Here is a 15,679-nt window from a genome sequence, read left to right on the forward strand (position 1 = left end):
CAAGGGAGCAGCATATTTCAACCGCCTACCAGATCATCTCAAACAAGAACCAATCAAGACACTCAAGAGAAAGCTAAATCTATGGCTACAAGACAACCCCTACTATACAGAAAAGGAATTTTGTGACAATTAAACATGTTTATTTTTATGAATCTAATGACCACTGACTCGATGTACTGTTCTCAAAGAATATGTCATTAAAGTATATTGTCTATTGTCTATTGTCTATGAAACGTTGTAACATCGAGTAAAATCCTGGTTGATCTGAGCCTTTACTAGCAATTCTGCAACATGATCAACACAATTTAGCTTATGTTAAGAAAACAACTGTATAACATTAACACCGATGACTGTACTTAAAGATATGAATGAAGACCTTGATACTCATTGCTTTACTAGCAATTCTGCAACATGATAAACACAATTTAACTTATGTTAAGAAAACAACTGTATAACATTAACACCGATGACTGTACTTAAAGATATGAATGAAGACCTTGATACTCATTGCTTTACTAGCAATTCTGCAACATGATAAATAAACACAATTTAGCTTATGTTAAGAAAACAACTGTATAACATTAACACCGATGACTGTACTTAAAGATATGAATGAAGACCTTGATACTCATTGCTTTACTAGCAATTCTGCAACATGATAAACACAATTTAGCTTATGTTAAGACAACAACTGTACAACATTAACACCGATGACTGTACTTAAAGATATGAATGAAGATCTTGATATTCATTTCTTTCTTAGGTTTATTCTAGATTTTCTGATCTGAATATCTCTTAACATAACCTATAATCTTTTCTATGAATTATATTACTTTAAAAAAAACCAAAGCATATTTTGATTGCGTTTATGCTTAAATGAACCTTCATGATAAGCTTATCACCATTAAATGCATAAATGCTCTTTAAAATTACCACATACAATCGAACAGGTTTTATATCATTGCGATCCAATAATAAATAGATTTATGAATAAAGTAGAATTTCAAATAGACAGAATCCTGTCTTTGACTTTGAAAAATCCTTTCTGTATAAAAAAATTCTTTACTTATTTCGCACCAAAATTTTAAAACTGTTTGCCTAATAACACAGGATTATTACAGAAGGAAGTGATATTTTTGAAAACATATTTTTGACTGACTTTTTTAAATTATCTGTTCATTTATTAATACAGAATGTATGATTTAGCAGGGTCTACATAGCAGTGCCAAAAGAGTCAGTTATTACGTCTCAGAAACTTAGCTATAAGCTCAATTTACATTTAAGCTATCTCTCCTATGTAAAGTAATTTGTGTGATTGGCCCTCAGCCCCAAGAGTTTTGGTTTTAAGTTTTATATGTAAAATCCCACACAGGTTCATAACCTCAGGATGCAGACTTTATTAGTCTTAACACCACTAATAAAGAACTTAATTTATTCATTCATTTACATTTCAATAATTGAGAAACATAGTTATTTGTGATTTGCACCCCCAAAACCATATATATTTTTGTTAAGGAGGATGAGCAGAATATGTTAATAACGTTGAAATTTTGATTGACTACTCCGGCCGTTAACCTCACTGATACCAATGAATCAATAATCTACCTAACAATGAAATATTGCAAAAACAATGACAAACAAACAAAAATTAAAGAAGTTTATACATGGTTTTGGACAAGTCATCATTACAAGGATGGGCCCAAAAAAATAATTATAACTTTATATTCCAGCAAGGATCAAGATCTGTGAGCTCCTAATTCAATATTTGTAGGAGTTTAGAGGCTCAATTTGGAAATATTTTTTATTATTTATTCTCTTTTGCAGTATAAAGCCAAAACAATACTAATAATATTAAGATCTAAATCTTAACAAGTTTAAATATTAGAAATGAGTAGTAGAGTTTGCTGTTACCAATAAACTTGCCTTACAGAAAATCGTTTCTCATTTCTTAGAAAGTCTTCTTTAATATTATCAACTTTTACAAAAACATGTACCATATAAATTTTTTACTAGAGCAATGCTTTACTTTACATGCATTTAAAAAACACTCTTTTGCAACAAATTCAAAGTATTAAAGTGCTAAAAATGATAAAAAAACTAATAGTACTCACTCATAAACATTTGTCAACCTGGGAGAACTATTCCGTATAAACTGCGGAATTCCACCCTCTGCAAAGTAATGGAAATTCGGCTAGAAAATAAAAACTCTTATTAACCTTCTACATTGGTCAAATCCAGTAAAATTTATGTTCTGCAAAGTTGAGTATACGTCCATTTGGGTATAGGTGGCTGGTACAGTACCAGTCTAGATGAAAATGCTGTGACAACAACAACAGCTGTCATATTTAATGTACAGAAACTCTAAAAAATGAGAGGATGTTGTAATATTTTATTACAGAACTGGGGGAAAGGAGGGGTTAACTTTGCAGCTGTAATTTTTTTCTGAATTGTTGCTTTCATTATCTTGACATAAATGGTAAAATCAAAGATCTGTTGGCATCATTGTTTAATAGTTTTTTTATGTACTAAGGTTGGCACACAGTTGTGTGTCCCATATAGTTTCTTAAATACTGACATTTAACAAAAAACTTGGCACCATTCTTGTACATAATGTACATTGAGAAATAAATAGTTTTAAAGACACCAATAACCTTTTGAGCGCCAAAGTCATAATATTTACACATTGGGACAACAACTATAAACCCTTCCAACGCGGCTAACGCCTAAAGACGCGGAACTGCCGATGCTTTAAACACGGATTACGTCTACAAACGCAAAAGCTTTACTTATGAAATGGCGAAGAATTAGTTGTTAAAACTTCCGTAAGAGAGCAGATCGATGTTCCTTTCGACTGTCGGGACTAGACAAAACGCTTTGTCACCGTTGGTGGACTTTGTAACGGTATCTACTCGGGTTGAAAGCAATCGCCGCCATTTTTTGAATGGCCTGTGACGCGGCATACGCCTACAGACGCGTTCGTTTCATTCAGCTGTTTAACTACGTGTGTGTTGGTCGTATGTTGGTTATATTGTTAAACGAAGTGTTTTGAATCAGTCCGTTGTAATTCTTATACAATTATCTTATACAATTCTTATAAAATTGTTTTTACTAACATTTAGTATATTTTTTTGTTATAATGGCTAATCCAGATGATCCAAGTTTTGACAAATGAGCGCATTTTTTGGTATATTATGTGTAATATTTTTTTTCAATTATTTGTTTTGTATTTTATACCAGTTTCACCATACAAGTCCAGTTTATTTATTCTAAATAAATAAGGTTTATAAGTACAATATTTGTTTCATTTCCCTTGTAGGCTATCATATAAATAAGTTTGTGTTAAATTTCACATTATTACATTTCAAAATCTTATACTGAACTTATTTATTTTATGTACTAATTATACAGGAACTTCAGTTACAATTTACTCATTATAAATAACCTGTATAAATGTAATGTAATCTGTCAAATAGTGTTGCTATGTACATTATCCTGCAATGCAGTTTATTCAAAATTTCAAATATTTTCGTGCGTATAAAATTTTCAAAAATATGTAACATTACATGTTTATTATTTTTTCTTATTAAGGTAATACCAAGGTATATGAAACAAAAATTATCATTGGGAAATTAAAAAAAATATATTTTTTTATGTCTTAGCGTTTGACAGTAATTTAGATTAGCGCTTTAAGGGTTAAACTGTAGGCATACAACAAAGGTTTTATTTCATTTTATGTTTTATAATAAAGTACAAACTATAATACATATCCTACAATGGTTGGAAAAAGTGCTTTAACACAAATAGTTAAACTGTACCATCAAAAGTCAAATTTGAACAAAATTTGTTGAATCTAATATATTTTTAGATTTTATTCCACAGGAAAAGCCTAAATAAAACTAAACAACACATTTCATACAGCAAACATATAACATTGTAAATAATGGTTTATTACAAAATACAAGGATTTGGTACAAAACAGTTGATGTGAAAATCCTATTATATTACTTTTAAATTTTTTCCTTTATAATAAAATTAAGATTTTATAATTTTGATAGAAACTGCATGCACAAAATATAAAGTTTTCTTCCTGATATTATACAAGTATATATATGTAATTTCAGAATATGCGCATTTTACTTGTAAAAATACAGGTATTTTTTATTACTATACATGTTGTACACTTTAAATTTCTCAAATCCTCTTTGTAAATACTTTTCAAACCACTCTTAGCCCAATAAAGAAATATTGAGATACGTTCTTACAGAGAATACAGTGGTTTACTGATTAGAGAGCATGTCAAAGATTATGGTGAAGATATAATACACTTGTTTTTTATGTGTGTGGTGAGGAACAAACATCGCTTGCATAACACTACTCTCATACACAAATTAAATACAAAGTTCAAGTCAAGTGTTACTTTTACTTGTTATTCACCTAAGGTGTTTTGAAACTTATCATATCAGAAATTCATTTTCAAAGGGTTAGGAAATGAAATCGTACTGACCACAATAACTTTGCAGTGCTCCTGTAACATGTGCACTGACTTGTGAGCTGCTATCAGTTTGGCATTTTGAATGTTTCTTGCCACGCCCGTCCCAAGCTTCAGATGTCTGTTGTCCAACTCGAGCCCCACAATTACTTGGTGTTGGCTGCAACATCAATTACCAATCAGAACTGCCAACATACCCAAGTACATTTTTTAAAGCAAAAGTGAATTATATACAATTGAGCATGGTGAGCAACAGGTGACTAAGATGCATAGCCTTGTTGCTGGCTAAGTTCAGCATACTATCCTAATGAGAAATGGCCTTCAAAGGAATGCTGATATTCATATTTAAATGATAAAAAATCTGTTTCACCAGCCAATTTTAATCAGCCTTCTACTATGATGGACTATATTTTTTTCCAACCAGGATGTTGGAAGAGGGTGATAGGGGCATGAAAGTTCAAAACAAGATTGACTGACATTGACCAAAACTGCACAAATCTCACACATACACGAGAAAGACAAGGGATTGCTGAACTATTATTATTCGTAATAATAGGAATAATATTTTGTCAACAAGTGTAAAGAATATTACTAGTTGATGGAAAAATTAGCAGGTTTATCTTGAAAACTATCTTCTAAGATCCACTAATTGAAAAAAAACACGTAAAAGTACACATATTTTACACACAATTACAAGGTTACCCACATGCGTACATTATGTTTTCAAGGTATGCCTCCTGTATTCCTATCAACTAGTAACAATCCTGGTTTTCAAACCTATTAATTCAAACCTGTAAAGAATATTTTATTCAATAGATGAGTGTTTTGTATGGAAATATTTCATACTTAACAATTTCATAATTCTTGATAGTTAACATATAATATATGTTATATAATTCAAAACCAATTTTCACACCTTAATATCAACATTTTATTATAAAGGCCATTGACGATTGTACTGCCTTTGGCTTATGCAATAAAAACTATTCATATATAACCATTTGTCTATCAATAAAATACATGTGAAAGTACTTGGCCTCATTTTCAACATTTTTCAATTTAGCCATTGAACAAAAACATTTAGAGATACCTACATTAAACATTTTAATGCTCAGTATTACGGTGCATAATGATTTGATAATTTTAAATGCCATTTGATTTTAGTATTATTTGACAACATTATCAAATGGGCTTTGGAATGAAAGACGTAACGATATAGAATTGAAAAGTAACGAAAGCTTGTTACCACTAGAAGTTAATCAAAGTCAGAATCAGTTTATCTTTATTGGAAAATTCTTCTGTAATCTCAACAGATCAAAACAACCTCTGATAACAAAAGATATGCAAGGGCCACTAAACAATCTACTACAGAGTGTGACAAAATAAATCAACTTACTTATTGTTTGTGACTGAAGTGATATACTTAAATACTAAATTGCTGATAAGAGAAATGGTGGACTCTAGAAGCGCACATGGGTCCGACTCTGTGGTGCTGTCGCTCTTCACAAGCTTGCACATAAACAAAGACTTCGCCACCTTGGGCAAAAGTTCCTTAGGGGCCCAAAAGAAATCAGCCTTTTTAGTTGGGTCACTGTCTTGTGTCTCCTCTGCAACAGATCAATCAAGTACTTTAGTACATCAGTAACATTTCTTTTAAAAAACAAGCAACTAATATCTTCATTTAAAAAGTACAGAACTGCATAAAAATTTAATGGGATTTAAAAAAAGTGTTCTTGTTATATTTTCAAATTTACAACTCTTTCAATCATATTGTAAGTTTTAACCTATGGACTCTCTTTATTTTGCAAGAAAAGCAACATCACATGATGTTAAAACTGATGTTTTGTGTCTTCACTTAAGAGAAGACGCTGAGGAGAATTCTCATTGCACTTAATCCTAAAAGGGCCTTTGTGTTTGTTTCCGGAATGATAGGATTTTCAAGATGTCAGATGTTTGTAAGGTGGTATGGCTGGCTGCCTTCTGTAGAGATTCAATGCGGAGTACTCGGATAGTGGGCTATAACTCGGACCGTACCACCTCGAAACAAAGGGAGGCTAGTTCTGTTCCAGCCTCCAGCAGTCAAAGCGAACAGGGAAAAGTAATCCCTAGCGATAGCCTTTAACACTAAGGGAGTTCCACCCAATCCAACAGTCACCCTCAGCAGTAGACTAAACATATTGATCCACCCTTTTACCCCAGTATCTTGAAATTTACAGTTTGTGATGTGCCGCTTCGAGACATCCATAGGGAGGGTTGTCCAGATGAATGTAACACACGATTTTTTCTGTACCCAGTGTAGGTTAAAATGAAAGTGAACCCTCCTGAGGAAACTGATGTTTTAGAACAGTCATTAAAAATTAACCCTGCTGTGATTCCCGTTACTTTTGTAAGATAATAGAATTATTTATCACAATTGTTAATTGAAAAGAAAATATGCACTGTTTGTTGTATATTACTTTATTCAACAAATTTCTTACAGTACAAACATGGTCTTAAATATTATTAATCATGTACTTCACGTTTTTTCACTAGGTAGATTATTGAAAAGATGTTGAATGTTACATTTCACTTCACTTTTCCAAATACTACATAAAAACTACACAATCCAGAAAAATTAAGAAATGGTCACTTAAAAAAAAAAATATGTATAAATTTCAGAACAATATTTACTCTATGAAAAAATTTTGTGAGAAAAGTATATGAGAAGAGTTACAGCTGTTTGAGCGGTTCTATTTTGGTGCCGCAGCTGTTAATCAATGTAACTCGCTTGCTGAATGAGGAGACAAATAGGCAGTTTCTACCCATACTGAATATAATGCATTCAGTAAAGTATGGACACAGCTGCAACTGGCTGTTTCAAGGCCAGACTATAATACAGGCTGGAGACCTGATAATGTGATGTCCGATTGCTCCGCTTCATTCAATGGGAAAAAGCGAGTGCTAAGCCTCATAATTGTTAATGCGAGGCGTGTTTTAAAAGCAAGGTCCTGGTCATTCAAAAAAAGGCAGTCAGAACTTTAGCCGGACTGCAACGACTTGACAGCTGCAGGGAAGCATTTAAATCATTAAATATCTTAACGATTGTTGGACTCTACATCAAAGAAGTTGTGATGTACGTGGATGGAGAAGATCTCTTGAGAGGATCGGATCTACACACCTACTGCACACGTAATGCCAACCTCTACAACCTCCCAGCACATCGCCTCACTCAATATGAGAAAAAAAAACCACATATAAAGGTGCTAAATTCTTCAACCGTCTACCAAGGGACATAAGAACAGGAAGTGGAAGCAAGCTGAAATCAAGACTTCACAGCTGGTTGGCCGAACGTCCATTTTACTCCATCAACGAGTTCCTTCAACATGACTAAAACGATTCCAAAGAACGCTTTATCTGTTAAAACATTTCACTGACTCATTTACAAATGTATAATTTGTATCTCTATGTGATTTGAATTATGACTATGTATAATTGACACCATTTCTGTTCTCAATAAACATGTTATTAAAGGATGTTTTGATTTGATTTGATTTTGATTTAATTTACATTGTTGCAACGCTGCAGTTATTGTTTAGCGCATGCGTGCCATGTAGCTACATTTGTCAGGAAGCCACAGATACCATTACGGTACCATTCAACCGAGTTTACATGTGTTAGTGTGATTTTAAAATGCTGCCACCACCTATTGAGAATTCTGTTGAATGCGAAGTGCGGAATAAAAAAATACAAAATAGTGACTAGCAGCTAAACAAAAAATTTCTCAACCTATGTTTATAGGACATTTTTTGTTTGGAATGATGAGTATTATCTCCAGCGACAGAAGTTTGTGATACCCTTTTCTGAACACACTGTATATACAATAGATTATAAACGTAAATATCAGTTTTGTTGTCTCAAAACATTCTGATAAAATTAAATTAATAATGTACTTATTTGTTTCAATATATTACATTAAATATATTTATTATTTAAAGATATCTATTAAGGGGGGAGTTCATGAAAAGGACAATTTTTTTATTTGTTATTATTATGTTTTTCAAACCCTTTTAATTGGATAGAGGGACAGTTTAAGAAAGAAATTGTATTTTTTAAACCTTGAAAATTCTCCCCCCCCCTCCAGGGGGGAGGGTTTTTTTTTGCCCAATTTTAGCTGTTTAGTAAAATTACTAAAGGCTCAAAAACTAATAAACATTTTCAGCTATTTTTTTTTTATTTTGTCATGAATACTGGTCTTTTAAAATGTGGAGTATGGGTTTGTACTTAGTAATTAAAAATTAGGTAGAGAAAACTTTTTTTTCAAACTCAGAAATAAATAAACCAACTTTTTTAGTTAAAAAAATGATTTTTAAACACTTCTCATTATTTTAACAGCAAATCCCATACTCCACTTTGTAGACAATTTAAATTATGAACAAAATAAAAAAAAATTAGGGCTCTATCTCTTTTACAACCTGAGTTATTCAAATGTTTGTTATATAAAAACAAACTTTCGTAAAACGTAAAAAAACTAAAAACAATAGTAAGGAAAAAATAGACTAGTTGATGAATAGGCCTTACCTTTTTATTAAAATTCTCCAGCACCATACATTATGCCCTCTAGCTCCTTCCTCTTTTCCTCTTCTTGCAGATTTTTCATTCTCAAATAGTTCCTTCTTCGTTTGACTCTCTCCGACTTCGCTTGATGGATTTTAAGTTTTTCGACGTCGATCTCGCACTCTTGCAATCATGATGCTTTTTTTTCCAGGTGAAATTTTGTTCTTTTTTGAAGAATGTTGATAGCTGAGGCATTTCCAAAGTTAAATTCCACTCACACCCCTCAGCTACAGCAGCTTCAACTATCCTTCTTGATACACTTCTCGCTTTGTCACATTTCCGGCTAAATGATGCTTTCATTGGCATTCTGAGTTTGACCTTTGAGACATCTTTCTAAACAGGCTAGTTTCTGTGAGTCTCTTATATATTGGAGCAATATGTTTGAGAACAGTTGGATTGAGAGGTGTTTTTATGTTGTCACTATGGCTTCCAGGAATTTCATTATTAGCAATCGCACGGTTGTAAAAACACCATGAATTTGTATCGGTTGGACACTTGGTATGACTAGGTTTTTCATCGGTCGATGTGCATGTGGTGAAGTGTAGCTAAGATAGAGTTTCTAACAGTGGGTGCATCTTTGTTGATACTACTAAATTACAGCATTGTGGTAATACCTGGTAAGCTTTTTGATGGTTGAGTCCTTTAGACTGCCATGGGATTTTCCTCCAAGAGTGATTTTTTTTGAGCTTTGCACACTTTTACTTGGTTGCGGAGTGGCAGTGCCCAGTCTTTTAGAAACGTGATTTATACACTCCTCTTTTTTTAAAACATCTTCTCCATAGATGTTGAGGTCTTTTAAATGAGTGACAACACCTTTGAATCTCCATCGCTCACTAATGTTGTGTAGCGAAATTTGTTAGCTTAGTGAGCGTTTCCAAAGAATTTCAGCGGCGGCGACTTCCATACCTGGAGAGGATCCTTCATAATTCTTATCGCAAAAAATCTATAGCATGGCACTGCATACCAAATGTCAAACTCTGGGCTTCCTCTCCCCAAATCATGTTCTGCTGAGGCACAGTTGCGACAAAAATTTCGAGAGAACGCAATAGTCAATTACTAGTCCCGTATCTATATGAATAATAGAGCCTACTCCATAGTTTGACGTAAACCCCCTTTTGTGCCACGATCCATCCAAACTGACCGCTAAGTCTATGGCACTATTAGCTTCTAAGGCGCTGTTTTTCTTTTTGACAATGTTCACGCACACGTGCTCGTGCTTTTGAAAGACTAGCAATACGGCCATTTTGTGGATTTGTTTACGCTTTTCATACACTTGCTATAATATCCCTTGCTCATAATGTTCATGTTCATTACTAAAGCAAAACTGCTCTATAGCGGGCATATCCCTTGCTTATAGTACTAAAAGCTTTAGCAACTCTTTTGTTTATGTCTTACTCAGTTTTCGGATTCTATTTGCCTTGAACTAGGACATGGGGCATTATGTTTCCGGGCACACAATCACTACATTCCACAGAAAGCTGAGCGTTAAAACCTACCTCTATTTGTAAATAGATAGCTTCAGGCTTGACCTAAAACAATCGGGGGGCATAACAAATTTGTCACCAAATTGCTCAGAACACTTTTGTCCACGAACAAATATTCAGGCGCAGCGTCTAAATCTTGTAGGCCTACCTGGATGTCACTGTCTACAAAGTCCTTTTTTCTGACGTTCGTGTACAAATCATCTATATTCATTGGTTCTGAACAATAGGTTGAGTAGACATTACTTGGTCCAGGTATTAGACTTATTTGCTCTATGTTAGGAATAGGCTCAGGCATATTTGGACTGCCTATTGAACTAGTGCCACTTAGAATATCCCCACTCAGGATTTCATTTTTTGATTCTAGATTTTTTTTGTTCCAATTTTCCCATCTCTTTTGAATAGCTAACCTAGCTCTATCTTGTTTCACTTTTGAACTATTTTTCATTTCGAGGCATTTTCCAGCTGAACTAGCCTAGTTTGGCTACTCTACAATACTTACTAACCAATACACGAAACCAACACTTACTAGAACGAATGAAACTAAATAAGCAATAAATAAAAACTGAATAATCACTAAATGTTATTGCAATACACAGATCACTGTAATGTTTGTTTATGAGAACTAATACAACAAACTGTTTTGTAAATACAATCAGATGGTAGTATGAATCACTTGTTGATCTTGCAGAAGACACATCACAACTGTCTGCAGGCAGACTTGCAGAAATCATATCCCAAAGATTCTATTAGTATAAATAATTTACAAAAGAATTATAGAATACATACTATATAAGTCATGTACTCACCATAAATTGCGTGTTATCTAATAAATTGGGAGTTGCCTTCGCGAGACACTAGAGGTAACGCTCAAAGTAGCAAAATTTAGCGGTGTAGTGCCGCCACTAATTATTTTTTTATGAGTAGAAAAAAAATGTTTTTGGTCATGTATTATACATCACCGTGTTCGTAAAAAACACGGAGAAATAAGAAAAAAATAAATTTTATAAAATGTCAAAAAAATTTTGATTTTTTAGTGTTTTTGCCGTGAACTCCCCCCTTAATTTAAACAAACTCTCCAATAATATAAAGATTTTATTTTTGTGAGGCCTTTCGTACTCAATGAGTACATCTTCGGACTCACACAACTGAATAAAAGTAAAATAACAATAGTAACATAAACAATTTTGTACTAAATAAAAACATATGTCATTAAAAATACAAAGAGGTAATATTCTATGACAGCACAGTATGTTATATGTATATATAAAAATAAAGTTTATATTTAGTTAAATCAAATAAAGTAACGGTGAATTTTGAAAAGGCCCAGGTTCGTTGTTTACCAGATTATTTTGGTTCTTTTTTATAAAAATTGTTTCATATACATCAATTGTTTCAGAATGTATTTATAGATATATTAAGTTTTAGTTAATAATGGGTTTATATCTCAACTGTAAAATAAATATTTACAAAATTACATAAATTTGTAAGAATAATTCCATGTTTGTCATCTAGTCCTATAATTTTAAGCACAATCTAATGGTGAATATAAAAATTTACATCTTAGTAATTTAAAAATTCAAATAATCTTTCCATTTATGAATTAACATATTATTATACTCATTATAATAAAATGAATATTCTTTATTAAATAAATATCAGCTGCATGCTTTAAATGCAGAAAAGAACATCTACGTCATCATACAAGCAGTTAACTCAGGACACAAAAGACAACAATATTCACAACTACAATACAAGAAATGCCTCCAACTTCAGCTTGTCAACACATCACCTGAGCCTCTTTGGGAAAAGAGCCATCTTACAAAGGAGCCCTATACTTCAATAAACTTCCAGATAATATCAAACAGCAACAGCCTAAACACCTCAAGAAAGCCCTGAATGAATGGCTCCAAGAGAGACCCTTCTACAACAAAGACGAATTTTTAAACTCTGACCTATTTATGTAATATGTTACTTGCTATCAATTTTATTTGTTATGTAAACAAAAAATAATGACTCAATAAATTACTGTTCTCTACAAATTAAAACTTTATATATTGTAACTAAACTGAAAAACAAAGGAAACAGCAATAAAAGTTTATGTTGGACTGAGTACGACACAGAAGTGCAAAAGGTTAGTATTATTCTTTGCAGAGGCAATGAACTAATACTACTACAGAAAAGTTCTTCACTTAAATTTCTTAAAAACTTGAACTCCATTGTAGTTTCAAGTATTTTTAAAGTGCTTATAATTTAGTTCTGAATTATTTAAACAGTTTAAAATTTTTACAGATTTACAATTATTTATTAGTTACTGCAAAAATTGAGGATATATTTAGAATGAAATATTTTTAGAATCTGATAATCTCAACAAAAGAGCCACATACAGTATTGGTATATATTCAAAAATGGATAAAACTTAAAGGTTGAACAGTAGAAATTATTTTTCATAACATAAACTACTATACCATATTAAAGTTTGACATGTTATTGTATTTAACTTACCTGCTGTGGATGAAGGAACTTGTGAAGTAGTATCCAGTTCACTTATAACTTCAGCAATATTTTCTTCTTTTTTTACATTTAATGGTAGATTTTTCTCTTGTGTCGAAGATTTTGTACTAGATATCCTAAAAGTACAGTACATAAACCAAATCATTTCTTTATATCAATGTGAATAAATTAAAAGAACATTTAAATGAACAATAAAGATCATAATTAAATTTTGTACAACATTTAGAATTATTTATCAATAAGAGTAAGAACTAAGAAAAACTTTTAAAATAATTTCTAATAGATCATCATCATACATGAATGCCATCATAAATGGCGGACTTAATGATACCAGTTTGGTCCTACCCCTACAGAACCTATGAAAATTATAGAAACTTAGCTTACTTGCATAAATTATCTTGGTTACTTTCAGTTTCACTGCAAGAGACAATGGAAGGAAGAAGAATACAGTGGATGGGGCATGTGAAGAGGATGGGAGATAATAGAATGCCTAGAATAGCACTGGAGAAGGAGGAAGGAGGAAGAAGACCAAGAGGAAGACCGAGAGGAAGATGGGAGGACCAAGTGTGGAAAGACATAGAGAGAAGGGGACTACAGAAAATACAGGTGGATGAAGAGGAGACCTGGAAGGATAGACTAAAGTGGAGGAGGCTGTGTACGACGACGACCCGTGAGAACGGAAACGTCTGACGATGATGATGATGATGACTTTCAACCCTATATGAGAATAAACACTTTTCAGACTACGCTTATTTTACTTTTCATCTTCATTCAATGGTTGGATGTACCGAAAATAGCCTCCCTAGAATGATTCAAAGGGCTAATTACAAAAATTTTAAGTTCTTGGTTAGACAGTTTATAAATACCAATACAACTTATGTTACAATTATCACGCACACACAAACGCACTGAAGAATAAGTTTTAAAACCTAAATTGATTATAAAATATAGGGCTGCAAAAAATAAATTATTCTAATTAATACATTTTTTGTTTTTATAGGCGAATTTTTTTTCCTTTAATTTCTCTACCATTACTCAAATTTATGTTGGATGCCATTTAGCTAATATTGAATAATGTCGAAGGTATTTAATAATTTTTAAATTAACACAAGTCAACATTACTGTAATGCACCTTCTCCTAATAAATACAAAGAATAAAGGCTGTTTATCTATGGAGATTATCCTTATTTTTTAGTACACAGCTGATTTAATTTACCAGATGATAATAAATTAAGTAAAATTATCGTTACATAACAATTAAATTCCACTTCATTTGTTTATCATAGTTTTATTAATATATTTGACAGTTACAAGTATTTTTTGGTTTTGAACCTTTTACATCACCCTGCATAAAAGTTATGACTGTAACAATTCTACACTTAGTAGATTGTATACAAATTTGTTAATAAAAGAAAATATGTTCTTATTCATTTAAAATCAAACAATCCAATAATGTACAGTACATCTAATAACATGAGCAATGTAGTAAATATAATGATTTTATAATTAACTAATTGGTCCACCTTCAACACAATTGCTTTGGAACGGTGACCACAGCTAAAAACAAATAACAAAGTAATTGTATATTTGAAAAAATACTTATTTATTATGACTAAATAATTTGTACAACATTAGTACTCACGATTTATCAGCAGGAAAGAAGAGTTCGTCCCCCGGGAAGTAAATTTCCCCACCAGGTTCTATAAGTTGGTATTTATCACTGTCTCCACCTGTCTTCATCAGCTTATATTTCAACATTGTTGGTGATGGCGATTGGTAGATGGCGATTGCTGGAATGTTCTGGTGGTTCAAAGAACGGTACGAGAAATTTAGTTTGTCGACCTCACTGGAAAAATCCAACCAGACCAATAAAACAAAATTTATTAAAATTCTTTTAATACAAATATTAGTGAATTTGAAAATCAATTATCAACAGCAAATACACTAAGTTCACTTAATCGGGTGCACTAATTAACTTGACCTAAATTTGTTTTATTGGCCTTTTGAGAACTTTAAACTGCACTTTAAAATAGATTATATTTTACTTTAACATTTTGTAATTTTTAGAAACATTACATTATTTCTTTTACTGGCAATGCTTGTTTCCTTTTTACCATTTCTCTCAATGAATTCAGCAGCTTCCGAATATTCGATCAAGAGGGGGTTTCACAGGAGTCAATGAATAGAAGATGTCACTGTCTCCCATTAAAGAAATGTTGTTAAGTCAAATCAAACATCAATGTAATGCTCATTTGATTTTGCTATCCATTCTAATATAGTCCCTTTGGACCAGACCTTTAATCATGCTTTTATTTGGAAGTTCTAGGAAAATAGTGTACAAGTGTTTTTCTAACATACATCTGCTTGCATTGCTATCATACAGCTTTTTTTTAGTTTTTGACAAAAAATTACAGTACCGGTGCCTTAACTCATCGACTTTACTCACCAGACATATCTCTGTGTGTTTTTTTTTACACATGAAAGAGTAAGAAAGAGCTTACATTTGATAATATTGATGATGTCAAGAAAAAACTAGGAGCTTTTTCCTATTTGGTTATTACTGAAGACAAATATAAATATTCAACGGCCATCACTAAGAACC

At 32.2% G+C, this 15,679-nt stretch overlaps 1 protein-coding gene across 1 annotated transcript in view; it reads right to left on the reverse strand.

Annotated features, from left to right (window-relative positions):
• Window positions 1-211: 211 nt before the first annotated feature.
• LOC124368214 overlaps window positions 212-15,679 on the reverse strand; it is a 46,686-nt gene continuing 31,218 nt past the window's right edge. The window contains exons 11-16 of the mRNA XM_046825489.1: window positions 14,720-14,923; window positions 13,069-13,193; window positions 5,886-6,096; window positions 4,505-4,649; window positions 2,112-2,191; window positions 212-284 (exon numbers count right to left, since the gene is read on the reverse strand). Of these exons, the coding sequence (XP_046681445.1) occupies window positions 212-284; window positions 2,112-2,191; window positions 4,505-4,649; window positions 5,886-6,096; window positions 13,069-13,193; window positions 14,720-14,923 (838 nt within the window). The remainder of the gene's footprint in view (window positions 285-2,111; window positions 2,192-4,504; window positions 4,650-5,885; window positions 6,097-13,068; window positions 13,194-14,719; window positions 14,924-15,679) is intronic.

Source organism: Homalodisca vitripennis, chromosome 8 (assembly GCF_021130785.1).
Source record: "Homalodisca vitripennis isolate AUS2020 chromosome 8, UT_GWSS_2.1, whole genome shotgun sequence".
NCBI lineage: Eukaryota > Metazoa > Arthropoda > Insecta > Hemiptera > Cicadellidae > Homalodisca > Homalodisca vitripennis.